Below are 15,213 nucleotides of genomic sequence, written 5' to 3'. Positions count from 1 at the left end.
TAACAACCATCCTGTTTGAAATTAAAAACTTGCTCAGGAGAAGACTGCAGAGAGCCAAAGACTCCATTTAACTATACCGCTGCTAAGCCTGTGCCCAAAACACATCAGAGGAATAGGAAATCTTTGAAAATATTTGTAGCAGGTTTTTTTGTTGTTATTGTTGTGGCAAGAAAAAAGGAAAAAAATTAAAGGGATATCCATTAATTAAGGAGTAGCTAAATAAATATGGTACATGAATGTGATAGAATAGTATTGTGCTATAAGAAATGAGGAAATAGATGATGTTACAGAAACATGGAAAGATTTGTATGAACTAATGCAGATGAAGTCAATAGAACCAGCAGAACAACTTATATTCTAACATCAGTATTATAAAAGTGAACGATTCTGAAGACTTTTTGTAGATTGGTGAAGAATAACTTGATCAGAACTGGAAGAACAATTTGCACAACTCCCGACATTGTAAAGATATGCAACTTTGAAAGCTGTAAAAAATGGTGATCAATGTAATGACCATCCATAATACCAAGAGGAGTGATGAAATATGCTAACTATGGCAGAGAGATGATGGATTTAGAGTACTGAATGAAAGTACCCTAATTATATAGGAATTATATAGGAATATATGAAACATGTTTTTGTGTTTTGCTTGACTGTGCATTTTGTTACAAGGAATTTATTTTTCTTTTCTCTTTTTTAAAAGTGGAGTGGGAGTAGGAGGGAAAGAAAATAGATATTTGGTTCACTAAAAATACTTTTAAAAATAGAATGTTGCATACACTTTCAGATCAGGTCATTCTGATCATTCTATTGTCAATTTTGCTTAATTGTTTCACTTTTTTACCCGAAGGGTAATCTGTAAATACTTGTAATGTAAAAACAAAGCACACTGAAACTCCCTAATAAAACTAAACAAATAATTTGAGTCATATGTTTTCTACCCTACACGTGCCCAAACGGGCTTTTGGAGGAGATGTGATAGTAGAGGAGTGCCGTGTGGGGGCAGAAAGCCCTCAGTTTCAATTCTTCTGTTCTAGTATAGATTTTTGATTTCAGCTATGTGTCTTGTACCCCCTGATTACAGTCTACTTCATGCCTTCTCATCCTTTGTTTCTTCCCTTGTCATCTGTAGCATTATAATATTTAAAACTAGAAGAGATTTTGCAAGTCATCTAGTCCAACCTCTTCATTTTATTAATTAAGAAACTGAGGCCCAGGGAGATCAAGTAACTTCCTCAAGTTCACATCAGAGGCAAGATTTGAACCCAGATTTTCTGACTAAACTTACTGGTTTTTTGTTCTGAACCAGATTTACCTAGCACTGTTGAGGCCTTCACATTCATTTGATGTTTGGTGCATGCTTTAAGTCCGGCAGAAGCTAGATGGATCACTTGAGCTTGGGAGTTCTGAAAGGCAGGCTGCAAAAAGGTAGAACCAAGGTAAAGAGAGAGTCCCTGTGAGCTAGGGGCTACCAGACTGTTTCCTCTTGGACTTCATGATCTCTAAACACTCATCATCTTGGCAAAATGATATTAACTATAAAACTCTCACCTTGTGAACTCCTCTAGCTCTTTCCCCACTCCTCACTGTTGGAGATAGTGGAGGGTGGGGCATTAGAGAGAGAGAGCTCCTCCCAGATTTTCCACTATTTAAGGGAGCACCTAGGACATTCATCTCATCATTTCCCATCATTTCCCTCCTGGACTTCATGGTCTCCAAAAACTCATCATGGTGTGTGAAGAAATCAGCTTTCTAATTCATAGATTGTCAAATGATTCCTCCCCTCCACCCTCCACCTGCAGCTCTGTAGCATGCCTCCACACATAGTCTTCCTTCCCATCCTTGTTTTTCATCTTCTGTTTATGCTTTGTCTTCTTCCATTAGATTGTGAGCTTCTTGAGTGCTGCAGCCATCTGATGACTTTATTTGTATCCCCAGAGCTTAGCACAATGCCTGGTATGTAGTAGGTGCTTAATAAATGTTTATTGACTCTGACTTTACCTAAGGAGGAGTGAACTATCCCAGGCTGGAAAAACAGAACAGGTTAAAGCTCCTTCACTGATTTATATTAGTATCAGGGTGTTGAGTGGTCTCTGTAATTTCCAGCTTGGGTAAGATAGAAAGACCCTAGTCTTATAATATGTATATATGTCATGAATACTTGGCATAGTGTTGTCTTTTCATATTATCCTTCACTTTTGCTTTATGACCCTCAGTTTTAGTAGTTGAAATAAATACTTTAGTTCAAGAGCTATTCTTTTTCTGCTGCCCTTTGTAATTTTTTTTAAAGGCTTTTGGGGTTAAGTGACTTGCCCAGGGTCACACAGCTAGTGTCAAGTGTTTGGTCTGAGGCCGGATTTGAACTCAGGTACTCTTGACTTCAGGGCCAGTGCTCTATACACTGCACCACCTAGGTGCCCCCTTTGTAATTCTTTTGAAGGAGTTTTAATGTTTTTTTGAGGATACCCACTTATGGACCCAAAAACTGAATCCTGCTGTTTCTCTAGAAAAGCAGTTCTGTAAGTGAGATCTGTGGACCCCTTAGAGGGTGTCTGGGACCCTTTCAGGGGTTCTGAGAAGTTAAAATTATTTTCATAATAATAGTAACAATATTGCCTTTTACTCATATTCTTTTTTATTTAAAGTTTCTGTTTTTATTTTTTATTGTTAATGTTTTTAATTTATGGAATAAATAAGCATTTTCATAGCATAGTATAGTAAAAAAGGTGATTGTACATGAAACTGCAAACCTACTGTGCACAACTTGCTATTCTTTTCAAATATACAGCAAAATTATCATGTAATTTTTTTCTTCCCTCCCCCTCCCTAGAGATGGGTACCATCACACACACACACACACACACACACACACAGAGTCTATATATACTTCTGTTTAATCAATTCATTCTCTGGGTGCAGATAGTGTCTTTTTTCATACATCCTTTATAATTAATTTGGGTATTTATAATAGACAAGAAAACTTATTTGCTCAAAGTTGTTCTTAAAACAATATTGCTGTTAATATATACAGTGTTCTCTTGGTTCTGCTCATTTTGCTCTTCATTATTTTATGCAAGTCTTTCCATGTTTTTCTAAAATAGTTGAGCTCATCATTTCTTATAGCACAGTAGTATTATATCCCAATCATATACCACAACTTGTTCAGCTATTCCCCAGTTGGGCATCCCTACAATTTCCAGTTTTCTACCACCACAAAGATAGCTGCTATAAAGGTTTTAAAACATATAATTTCTTTTCCTTTTTCCCTAATCATCTTTGGGAATAGACCAAGTAGTGGTATTTCTGGGCCAACGAGTATAGGTAATTTAATAACTCTTTGGGCATAATGCCAGATTTCTCTTCAAAATGGTTGGATCATTTTACAATTCTACAAACAGTGAGTTAGTGTCCCAATTTCTCCACATCCTCTCCAACATTTGTCACTTTTTCCTTCTATCAATCTGGTAGGTATACAATGATATCTCAAGGTTGTTGTAATCTGCATTTCTCTCATATGACTATAAATTGTTTACATTTATTCACTGGAAAACTAGTTCTTCATATTCTTTGACCGTTTATCAATTGGGGAATGACTTGTATTCTCTCTAGAAGTTCATATTCTTTTATGAGTTTCAGAGTTTTATGAGTTTCAAAAGAATTTCAGAGACTCCATGACCTGTGAATTAAAGAATTATTTTAAAAAATGGACACTGAGTTAATAGCTCATCTGCCAAATTGCATTTTTTCCTTACAAATGGACAAATCTGCATATTTGACTAGACTTGCTGTTTTGTTTAATATTTGTCTTTTATCAGCACCAATTAATCATAGAAGATCTTTTATGTAAATGGATGGCAGTAAACACAAATGGTGCTAAAATATCCAAAGTGTTGAATAACTGTTTTGAATCTGATAGTTTATTCCTTTACAATTATGTTGACAGTTGCATCAATGGTACAAGAGCAATGGTGGGTAAAACTGCTGGTGTGTAGCATGAATCAGGACCGTGGCTCCACAGTGTGCTGCTAGTCACCAATGTACTCACAATCAAAATAATGCCAGTTTCACTTACAAATATCCTTGATGAAGCAATAAAAAATATTAATTTTATTGAATCTTGATTCTATGTGACAAAATGGCAAGTAAACACAAAGCATTTGTGCTGTATACAGAAGTATGGTGGTTGTCTCCAGGAAAAGCCCTGGGAGAATTGTTGGAGTTATGAACTAAACAAGTCACTGTTTTCATAAAACACCATATTTACTTGAAAGACTGACAAAGTAGGACTATTCAGGCTTGGGTATTTGCAGGCGTTTTCTTGAAATGAAGAGAGTCTATCACTTCGTGGAAAACAGCTGATAATATTTATTTCTAATTATAAAATTCAGGCTTTCAAGTGAAAATTAGAATTTTTGAATTTGTGTTTGCCACCATGAGTTTGACAGCCTCTCCGTACTTAACAGCTTTTCTGATAAGACTGGTGGTGATATTAACACTTTTGTTGTTGTTGTTGTATATGAAATGTATAAACATTTGGAATATCTGCATAATTCAGTGAACCAGTATTTTCCAGATGGCCAATACATGATATTACAAAAGCATATAACAGTTTGAAAAGTCATTGCTTTGGTTTCAGATTTCACTTTGAAACTAATCATTAAGAAGCTACCATTTGTTGAGTTTTGGTGGAGTTATCAAAGAAGAATAACCACAATTATCTGAAAAAGCTCTTAAGATACTCATCCATTTCCCAACTACATATATCTATGTAAGGCCTGATTATTTCACATACTTCAACCAAAATAACATGTCAGAACCTATTGAAGGGGCAGCTAGATGGCACAGTGGGTAGAGCACCAGCCCTGGAGTCAGGAGGACCTTAGTTCAAATCTAGCCTCAGGCACATAACACTCACTAGCTGTGTGACTCTGGGCAAGTCACTTAACCCCAATTGCCTCACTAAAAAAAACCCAAAAACAAAACCTCTATTGAATACAGAAGCAAATATGAGAATTTAATTGTCTTCTGTTAAGCCAGACATTAAAGATATTTGCTTAAATGCAAAGCTTTACTGCTTTTCTCACTAAATTTTTTTGTTTTGAAAATATAGCTAATTTCAATAAAAATATGTTATTTATATATGTAATGAGTTATACATGTAATGGGTTATTTTAAATGATTAAAAATGTAATGTATGAGTTTTCATTTTTAATATAATAAATATTGACAGCTATAACCCACCCAAATAAAAACTCTTTGGGGGTCATCAGGATTATTTTTTGGATTGTAAAGACCAAAAGTTTGAGAACGTGTGCTCTAGAGTATGCATAGCACTTGTGTCAGTGCTTATGTCAGCCCCTTATAATTAAGCTTCTAGGCAAATTACTTGTTTAGGCAGAAAGAGTGAAGAAGGAGATGGAAAAATCATTCCGTTCTGCTCTTCTGCCCAAAACAAGGGGCTTAATTTCCAGTTCCTATTTTAGTGTAGAGATGGAGGTGGTTTGAGATAACAGTCTAAGTAAAGTACTGAATTAGGAATACCATATTTGGGTTCCTTGACTACATTTCTAGCCAATAGTGATGACTCTCTTCTCTGAATTCCTACAGCACTTTACTGTCTGTAATAATCATTTTGTAAATTGTGTAATATTCTGAACATTTAATTGTTTCATCTGAATGTCGAGTGTTCATAAATGCAGACTCTTTTGGATCTGTCACTAAATTTTTCTGTCTCCTTGGGCAAATTTATCTTCTGACCTCAACCCTACTTATAAAGTAGAATTGTAATCTCAGTCACTTCGTAGTAACATTTGGATGACAAACATGAAAAAAGCTCATTTAGGTCATAGATTTAGAGCTGTAAGCCCTTAAAGTTCATGAATTTCAAACCATTCTTCTTGCAGATGAGAAAACTGAGGCCTACAGAGGTTAAATGACTTGCCCAGGGTCACTCCAAAATTTGAAACCTATATCCTACATCTTTAAATTGAGTGCTCTGTCCACTATACCTCTCTGTCTACTTTTCGCAGTGTGTTAGTAAGATGAGATAAGAATATAATTGATTGAGAAGGCAGTGGACCTCAGTTTGAATCCAGAGTAGCTCTGCCATTTACTATCTAGATAAGCTAGTCAAGTACCTTACTTACCAATTTCTTTTAAAAATTTAAAAATGAAGAAGCCATATTAGATGTCCACTGAAAACTATTCATGCTCTAAATCTTCTGTGGACTAACATATAGCATGTAAATTAGGATACTAATTTTGTTATTGTCACTGGGATTCAAAGTTGAGCATGTTCTTAATGTGATGGATACAAGAGGATGCAAAGGTAAGGGCTTTTTTTTTTCTTTAAAGAGGTGGTAATCCTTTGAGAGGGTTAATTCCTTATCATTAAGATTAACATAGATGAGGCCTTTGGTCTGGCATCGTTGATATCCTGTGATAGAATGTGAACTTGCTTTGCCGTTGGTACTTTTTGGCATTTTACATTTGAGAATGATTGATTCGTGAATAATTGCTTATACCTGAGCTGTGCCTTTGTACTTGACCTTTGAGAGGAAAAGTAGAAAGCTGGAAACAGACGAAGAAAACTGGAGATATTGAGAGGGAGAGAGAAGGCAGTTTTCTGGATCAAAGGGTCACTTGGGTTTCATCGGGGAACCAGGTGCTTCAGGAAACCCTGCCGTTCCAGAGATGGCAGAGCTGAGGAGTAAGAAGTATTTTGGTCCATGTTTTGAGGTAGAAGAATGCAAGTTATTCACCATGTGTGGTAGTTAAAAAAAAGGAAAAAAAGTGATTTGTAAGGAGCTTTCAAGGTTAAACCTGGTCTTTGTGAAATTCCCAGAGCCTTTGGTTTGGGCCTTGGGTTATTTGCCCTGCTGTAGTCACCAGAGGGTTTTTTTTGGTTGTTATTGTTCTTGATCACTCATAGTTGAATCATCCCAGTTATCCAGATCCTTGTATCTCTGCTTTGTTTTGAGAGCTTGGTGCTGCCGAAGAGGAAAAAGCATATGGGAAAATGCACCCATGTACTTATCCTTATGGCTGGTGGTAAGTGTCTTTTGGGAATATGTGCTAGTTTAATTAAGTTATGTTACTGGTAATCTGTCAATGGATTATTTTTGTATTATTGGTAGAATTCAGTGACAGGAATCTCAGACCTAGAGAATAATGAAGTTAATGGTTAAGGAAGGTGGCAGTTAAACAATTCCATTATGGCTTGGCATTTGTCTCCTTGTTGAGTGAACTATTTGTAACTTTTATACCATAAATTGCTATAGTTAATTGCTTCTGTCCTTTGTCTTCAGCATTAGAAAAAGAACAGATTTGACTAAAGACTATTGATAAATCTTTTTTTTCTTGCTAACTGCCTTTAAATTTGGTCTCTGACTTCATGCTTTGATTTTTGTCTTTACTACAGCATCTGGAGAGGACCCAATGTGAATTGTGTCGATAGCACCGGTTATACCCCTCTGCACCATGCAGCTCTGAATGGCCACAAGTAAGTATTAATCATATTTACATTGCTTTCACAGTCTCCAGAGCCCTAATCCTTTAACAGGGAAGAGTAAGGAAGTGAAGCTTAATTAAATCCATCTAAAACCCAAAAATCTCATTTTAGTCAAATTCTAAATTTTTTCTTTCAGGAACCTTTAGCCAGTGGTCTTAACGGATGGAGATGTTTAATTTTGCATATTATAGTAGAAAGCATTTTGGCATCGGAGTCAGAAACCCTGGATTCAAATCTTGCTCCTGTTGTTTACTATCTGGCATGCCTTTAGGCAGATCACCCACCTCCTTGGGCCTTAGCTACCTCATCTAGAAGAGTGAGGACCTCCAAAGACCCCTCCATCTGTATATCTATGATCTTACGTGTGTAGCAGAATACTATCTCCTCATCTCTCTGAAAAAAAAAATTTATTTTTACTTGGTTTCTTTGTCCGTTTTCCCATCATTCTGCATGGCAATAGGTTTCCTGTAACATTCCTTCCACATAGAGACTATTCTGAACCTTTTACTCTCACTCTTTAGTTTTCACTCTTCCTCACTCTTTCTCATCAATTGCCACATCCTAGTGATTCTCCTACAACATCTCTTACATCTTCCCCCTTTTCTCTACGCATACCACAGCTACCTTCCTTCAGATCTTCATCCTCTCTTGCCTAGGTTATTACAACAGCTTCCTAATTGGTCTCCCTTTTTCCAGTCTCCATCTCCCATCCGTACCCCATACAGCTGACAAAATAAAATTCCTGAAACACAAGTTTGAGTATGTACCTTTTATGCAAAAAATTCCAGTGGCTCCCTCTTGCCTCTGTGTTCAAAATACAGACCCTTCTATCCCTTTTTAAGCCCTTTCCAGGATGGTTATATGTTATTCCTCTTCATGTGACTGGCATGTCTCATATGCAACATTCCATCTCTCATCATCATGCCTTTGCATGGGCAGTCCCTCATTCCTGGAAGATGCTTACCCCTCATGTCTGCGACTTAGAATCCCTGATCTCTTTTGAAACAAACTTCAAGCACCATTTCATGGGTGAAGCCTTTCTTGATCAACCCCCCTCCTTAATTTAGTTACTTTGTACACAAGTCATATCTGACTATAGGGATACATTTTCTCTGATAGAATGTAACCCTTTTATAAGCAGGTACCATTTCCTTTTTTTCTTTGTATTCCCAGCACCTAATGCTTGGCAAACAGGCACTTAATAAATATTTGTTGATTGATTAATACTCTTTCTTTAAACCCCCAACCTCATCCCACCCACTTTGGTTCAGCAATCATTCAGTCACCCAAGACTTGTTTGTTTGCTGTGCTAGGCATTGGATGCATGAACTTCTTTGTACCTCAACTGTACCTCTTTGAGGTACAAAGCTTTTCAGCATTTTTCCCTCTTCGTTTTCTTTCTTCTCTCCTGTCATAAGAAAAGTCTTCCCTGTTCTTTGGTAAGGAATCCTTCTACCAACTCCAAGGGGGAGGTGGAGCCAAGATGTCAGAGTAGCAGAAAGTATAGCAGTGAGCTCCTTTCTGCAAAACTTCAAATACACCTAAAAATGCACTAGACCAAATCTTGTTGGGGGGAGTCCAAGAAGAAGTCACATTGAGTCATTTTTCTGACCTAAGCCAGTGGCTTAGGGAATCTTAAAGGATTGCAGTCACTAGGGGGAGCATTTAGCCAGGAGCTCTTCATTGCAGGGAGAAGCTGTGTACCAGGGCATATTGTTGTCTCAGACCTATCCTGGGACACCTTGATGGGGATGGGTGCCAATAGACAGCTTTATTGCCCACTACTTACATATGAGTCATAGATCAAGGGTAGACTGAGGAGGAGACTGGCTGCCGTGCCCTCTTCCTCCCACAGTTCAGGTTCTGGGTTGTAAACTGAGAAGAGAGCAGATTCAGAAGCAGTAGTAGGCAGTGTGACATATCCAGGAAGCAGAGCAGGGTCTCAGTTCCAGCCCAGTCTGAAGCCTGCAGAGAAATAACTAGCCAGTAATTCCAGATGAGAGGGGAGCCTACAACTGTGTCACTCTGAACCAGCATCCATCCTAGCTGGTTGATAGCAGCCGAGTCCAACAGCAGCCTACTGTTGCTCAGACCCAAACCCAGGTTAGGAACTTTGAGAGTTTGGACAGGACGACAGAGTCAGATTTTGCTCTGGATCTGCTGCTTTGGAAACACTGAAAGCTTGCAGGTCTATAGCCTGAGCTGTCCCTGAGATGGTGAAACAACACAATACTTAGTAACCCAAAGGAAGTAGCATCAGCAACATACTACACCTTCGCTCTAGAAATGGGCAGTCCTTAGCCCTAACACTAAGCATAGTATCAGGAAATAGACTGGAATAATGATTTAAAAAAAAAAAAGAATTCCACCATAAGAAGTGGTGAGGAAGACAGACACTCAAGTCAAAAACTCAGGAGAAGAGAATGACTCCAAAGCATCTATAAGAAAAGCTTTAAAGAAAAAACACAGTTTGGGCACAGATACAAACAGAATTCCAGATTAAGATGAACAAAGAGTTAAAAGAGTTTAAAAAAGTTTTTGTCAGTGAGAGCACTAGAGAGGGAAAAAATGGAAAAGAAATGAGAAATATGAAAGAAAGAATTAGAAAGGGAATTATCATCTTTGCACAAACGATACAAATCCCTGCCCAAGCAACAAACTCCTGAAAATTAGAATGGGCCAAATGGACCAGTGACAAAAGCCAAAAGACTGGAAAAAAATGGAAGTGTAAGGTGTGTCATAGCAAAATTGACTGACCTGGAAAACAGATCGAGGAGAAATCATTTCGTAATCCTCAGACTACCTGAACATCCTCATCAGGAAAAGAAATGTCAAGAAATCTTAAAAGAAAACTGCCTACATCTCTTAGAAACAGAGGGCAAAGTAGAAATAATCCATTGGTTACTTTTTAAAAGAAACTCCCAGATGAAAACTTTCAGCCAAAATTCAGAGCTTTTAAGTTAAAGGAAAAATATTGCAAGCAACCAGAAAGAAATAATTCAAGTCCTGAGGAGCCACAGTTGAGGCTCATAAACAATTTATGGCCATCAGTCTAAAGGAGCAGAGAGCTTGGAGTACAATATCCTAGAAGGCAAAGGATATAGACTTATAATCAAGAATAATTTACCCAGCAAAACTGAGTATAATGTTACAGGGGGAAAATGGATCTTCAATGAAATAGAAGACTTTCAAGTATTCCTGACAGAAAAGACTGAAGTTCAAATACAGGAATGAAGAGAAACATTAAAAGGTAAACATGATTGAACAACGTTAGAAGAGTAAACAAGTATAAACTGCTTACATTCAAATATGGGAGATGATACATGTTCCCATTGAACTTTATCAGGGTTCATACAAGGAGTCGAATTAAACAGAAATCCTGGGAGTGTTTCTGTTAATGATCTTAAGAGAACAGTGAAAAGAAAGGGGAGGGAGGAGAGTTAGTGAAAATGATCTGGTCTCAAGGGTACAGAAACAGATATCTATACAATTGGGAGTGGGGGGCGTATCTGACTCTTGAATCTCACTCTCATCTGTGTATACAGAGTTGGGTACATAAATACAGGATGGAAAGAGGAGAAATGGGAAAGAGGTAAGGGGGAGAGAAGATTAAAGGAGGGATTAATCCTAAGCAAAATGGACTTTTAAGGGTGTACAAAAATATTTATAACTCTTTTTGATGTGATAAAGGATGGGATTCTGAGGGGCTGCGCGTTAATTAGGGAATAGTTGAGCAAGTTGTGTTTTATTAATGTGATGGAATTAAATTGTACAGTAGGAAATGAAGGAGATGTTTTGAGAAAGACTTGAGAAGACATGTGAACTGATGCAAAGTGAAGTGAACAAAACCAGGAGCACGTTTATACAATGAAAACAATATTGTAAAGACAGGGAAGGATTTAGGAATTCTGATCATTGTTAATCACCAGCCATGATTACAGAGTAGGACTAATGAAGAAACATGCTACCCACCTCCTGATAGAGAAGTGAAGAACTCAGAGCACAGAATGAGACAACATAATTTTTTTGGACATGACCATTCTGGAAATTTTTTTGCTTGATTTTTGTACATGTTTTTAGTTACCTGTAATTACATGTTTGTAATTGAAGTTTTGTTTTTCTTTCAGTCTCACTTGGGGGAGGGAAGAGAGAAGATGGATTTTTGCTGATTAAAAGTGTATGTGTGTGTGTGTGTGTGTGTGTGTGTGTGTGTGTGTGTGTGTGTGTGAGAGAGAGAGAGAGAGAGAGAAGAGAGAGAGAGAGAAAGAGAGAGAGAGAGAGAGAGTGTGTGTGTACATTTTCAGTCAGCAGATATTGCTCAGATATTCTTAGTAGAAGAAAGATTTTCCTTTGATTTATCCCCTGAAGGTATTTTCATCTCTGTAAGTCCTTTTGCCAGCAAAGTTTTTAGGAAAAATAGTTTATAATACCCAATGCATTCATTTCTTTACCATCTACTTAATCCTTAACTCCTTCATAATCTGGCCTCTCTTCTCTACCACTCTGTACTGAAACTGGATTCCTAAAGGTGACCAAATCTAATAACTTTTTCTTAGTTCTCATCTTTTTTTCACATCTCTGTGGCACATGACACAGTAGATCATTGATTCTCAAACTTTTTGTTCTCAAGACCCCTCTTAAAAATTATGGAGACATCCTCTCCCCGAGCTTTTATATTTATCTGTTGTTCTTTACTCAATCACAGATTTTTAATGTCTTAGTACTTTTATGAAAATAAAGGATCTCAGGGATCCTCAGAAGTTCCTGGAATACACTTTGAGAATTGCTGCTGTAAATGCTTTCTCTTTTAGCTTGTCTTCCAGGTTATTTTCTTACCTCTAATTGTAGTTTTTCTGTCTCCTTTACTGCTTCCTGTTTCCAACTCTTACTGTTAGTGTTCTTCAAGATTCTGTGAGGGGCAGCTAGGTGGCGCAGTGGATGGAGAACCGGTCCTGAAGTCAGGAGGACCTGAGTTCATATCCGATCTCAGACCAAACACACTTGGCATGTACTAGCTGTGTGACCCTGGGCAAGTCACTTAACCCCAATTGCCTAAAAACAAAAACAAAAAAGATTCTGTCATTGGCTTTCTTATCTCTTTATACTCCCTTGGAAGTTTTATTTACATGCACAGTTTAACTGCCTATACAGAAAATCTCAATTTGCAATACTGACTTTTTTCCTGAACTTCTCCAGTCCCATGTCCACAGCTCTCTATTGGGCATCTCTGCTGTTAGGTCCTGTCAGCACATCAACTGTGACATGTGTAATACTGAATTCTCCTTTCCCCACAATTTCCCCACTTCTTCTATCATGGATCTATCATTTAATCATGTTCGATACCTCACTGCTACCTTTGTCTTATTCCTCATCTGACACATCAAATTTATTTCCAGGCCTTGTTGATTTTACCTTTATAATATCTCTGGCATATGGCATTCCTTTAGATTTCCCTTGTTGCCATCTCAGTATTTACAGCACCCTCATATAGGACCTCTTTACTATTTGCTTTGACTATTTGAATAGATGCTTATTTGATCCTAGTACTTCTGTTCTTTCTTCTCTCTCTGTCACCCAGTCCCTACCCTCTATTTTTTTTTGGGGGGGGTGAGGCAATTGGGGTTAAGTGACTTGCCCAGGGTCACACAGCTAGTGAGTATCATGTGTCTCAGGTCCTTCTGACTCCAGGGCGGGTGTTCTATCCACTGTGCCACCTACTTGCCCCTCTACCCTCTATTCTTCATACTGCCACCAGATGAATCTTCCTTATGCATAGATTTGATCACCATCTTCTTTTGTCCAAATCTATAACTGGGGAAGAATGAGAGGGGCTTTCCCCAAAGTCAGGACTTTTAGAAAGCAAATATATTTAATATATGTACATCTTCAGCACTATAGGAGGTGAGGATAACCATGGAGGAGTTGAGAAGAGAATTAGGCTTCACATTACTGTGTAGTTGGTAGCCTATTCCCTCTATCCCCATCTTCCCCGATTCTGTAAAGGAGAATCTCCAATCTTCCTGGTCCTTTCCCTTTCCTTTCCCCCTGTCCTTTCTAGGGGAAATAGCCTCTCTCCCTATTTTCTCTTAGCAAGCAAAAACACTTTACCTCCAAGAAGGGTAAATAATAATCTTAGACCTCCTTTCTTTTTCACACAGTGTGGGAGGGAACCTAAGTGAAGTCCTTGCTAAAATAGAAGCAGACAGACTCCAGATACTGTGGGTGGGCTAGACTTCTAGAGTCCTTTTCAACTCTGAAATTCTATTCCTGAAGTTACTATAGTAATGAGTCTTCTCTCTGTCATTCTACTGAATTTATTTGAAATACTTCTCAAATTATTTTCATGTCATGAATAACAAAGTTGATTTGAAGGAGCATTCCCTGCCCCCCCTTTTATTTTTTCCCCAACTTACCTTAGTTGGTGCTGCTTGCTCAGTTATCCCAGGTGACTTTGTCTACTCCAGATCTGTCAGTATACCCTAAAGTCTAAGCTCCTTAGCTTAATTGTCAAGTTTCTTCGCCATCAGGCACTAAATTGTCTTTTTAACCCGATTTCATCCTGTCCCATACTTTGCACTCTATGCTGTAGCCAAATTGGACTCTTTTTGTCCCTTACACACATCATCTGCTTTTCCATGCTTTGAATGTGTTTGTGCCTTTTCTCATGTTATTTTCTACATCTGAAATCAGTCATATTTATATAGTTTATAAAGCATTTTTCCTCAAAAAAAATTCTCTGGGAGGCATGTACTATGAGTAATGTTATTCCCAGTATGTAGATAAGGAAAATGAGGTTGAAAGAGGTTAAGTGATTTCCAGCTTGTGAATCCTGGAACTGTGTCCTGAACTCAGAATTTCTTATTGTAAGACCTGTGTTCTTTTCTGCTATAGTACATTCCTTTCTCCCTGCCCAATTTCCTCCTATCTATACCTTTTTATCTCTCAAGACTCTGCTTCAGGAGGAGAATATTTTAGGCAGTTATGGGAATGGATTATGACTTTGAAAAGGGAGCAAGAAAATCTTGTATGGAGGATAATGGGTAACTTTTCTCTACTAAGATGTATAAATAATGTAATAGGAAATGAAGGCATTTAAATAATGGTGGTAATCAAATTAGTATAGAGCCTTGGAGCACATGATTTAAAAAAATTAGATTTTATGAACTGTGAATATTTTTGCGTGTACTTTGTTAGAGTTTTGTTTGTAATCCCTCCCTTAACTCACCATCCCTCTAATATCCCCTTCTTTTTTCCACTTCCCTTCCTCTTTCACTGTTAAATGAAATGTACTTCTGTACCCAACTCTGTGTGTGTGTGTGTGTATATGTATGTAATGTATGTATGTATGTATGTATGTATGTATGTATGTATTCTTCCCTCCTTTGACCAGTTTGAATGAGAGTGAGGTTCAAGCATTGGCTACTCCTCCCAATCCTTTTTCACATAGATTTTCTACTTGTTCATCCTGATTATATGAGGTAATTTCCCCTAACTTTCCTTTCCTCACCCTAGTGTGTTACTCTTCCTCTCTCTTTCCATTCTTTTTTTTTTTAAACCAAGATATAACAGAACCACTTCTGGGCCTTTTGTCTAATTAGACTCTCTGGCCCCCAAAGGGATGAGAGAGGACACAGGTATCATCTCTCCATATTAGAACATAAATAGTTCATCCTTGTTTAGTCCCTTAGGATTGTTCATTACTG

General features: G+C 37.7%; 1 protein-coding gene across 1 annotated transcript in view; it reads left to right on the top strand.

Moving 5' to 3' along the window:
- Positions 1-15,213, top strand: part of ANKS1A (ankyrin repeat and sterile alpha motif domain containing 1A) — a 244,726-nt gene that overhangs the window by 79,223 nt on the left and 150,290 nt on the right. Inside the window, 1 exon segment of the mRNA XM_078155409.1 lies at positions 7,421-7,501. Coding sequence (XP_078011535.1) covers positions 7,421-7,501 — 81 coding nt within the window.

The sequence above is a fragment of the Phascolarctos cinereus genome, unplaced genomic scaffold, assembly GCF_003287225.1.
Source record: "Phascolarctos cinereus isolate Bilbo 61053 unplaced genomic scaffold, phaCin_HiC Scaffold_5;HRSCAF=322, whole genome shotgun sequence".
Lineage (NCBI taxonomy): Eukaryota > Metazoa > Chordata > Mammalia > Diprotodontia > Phascolarctidae > Phascolarctos > Phascolarctos cinereus.
This window is presented reverse-complemented; position numbering and strand designations above follow the sequence as displayed.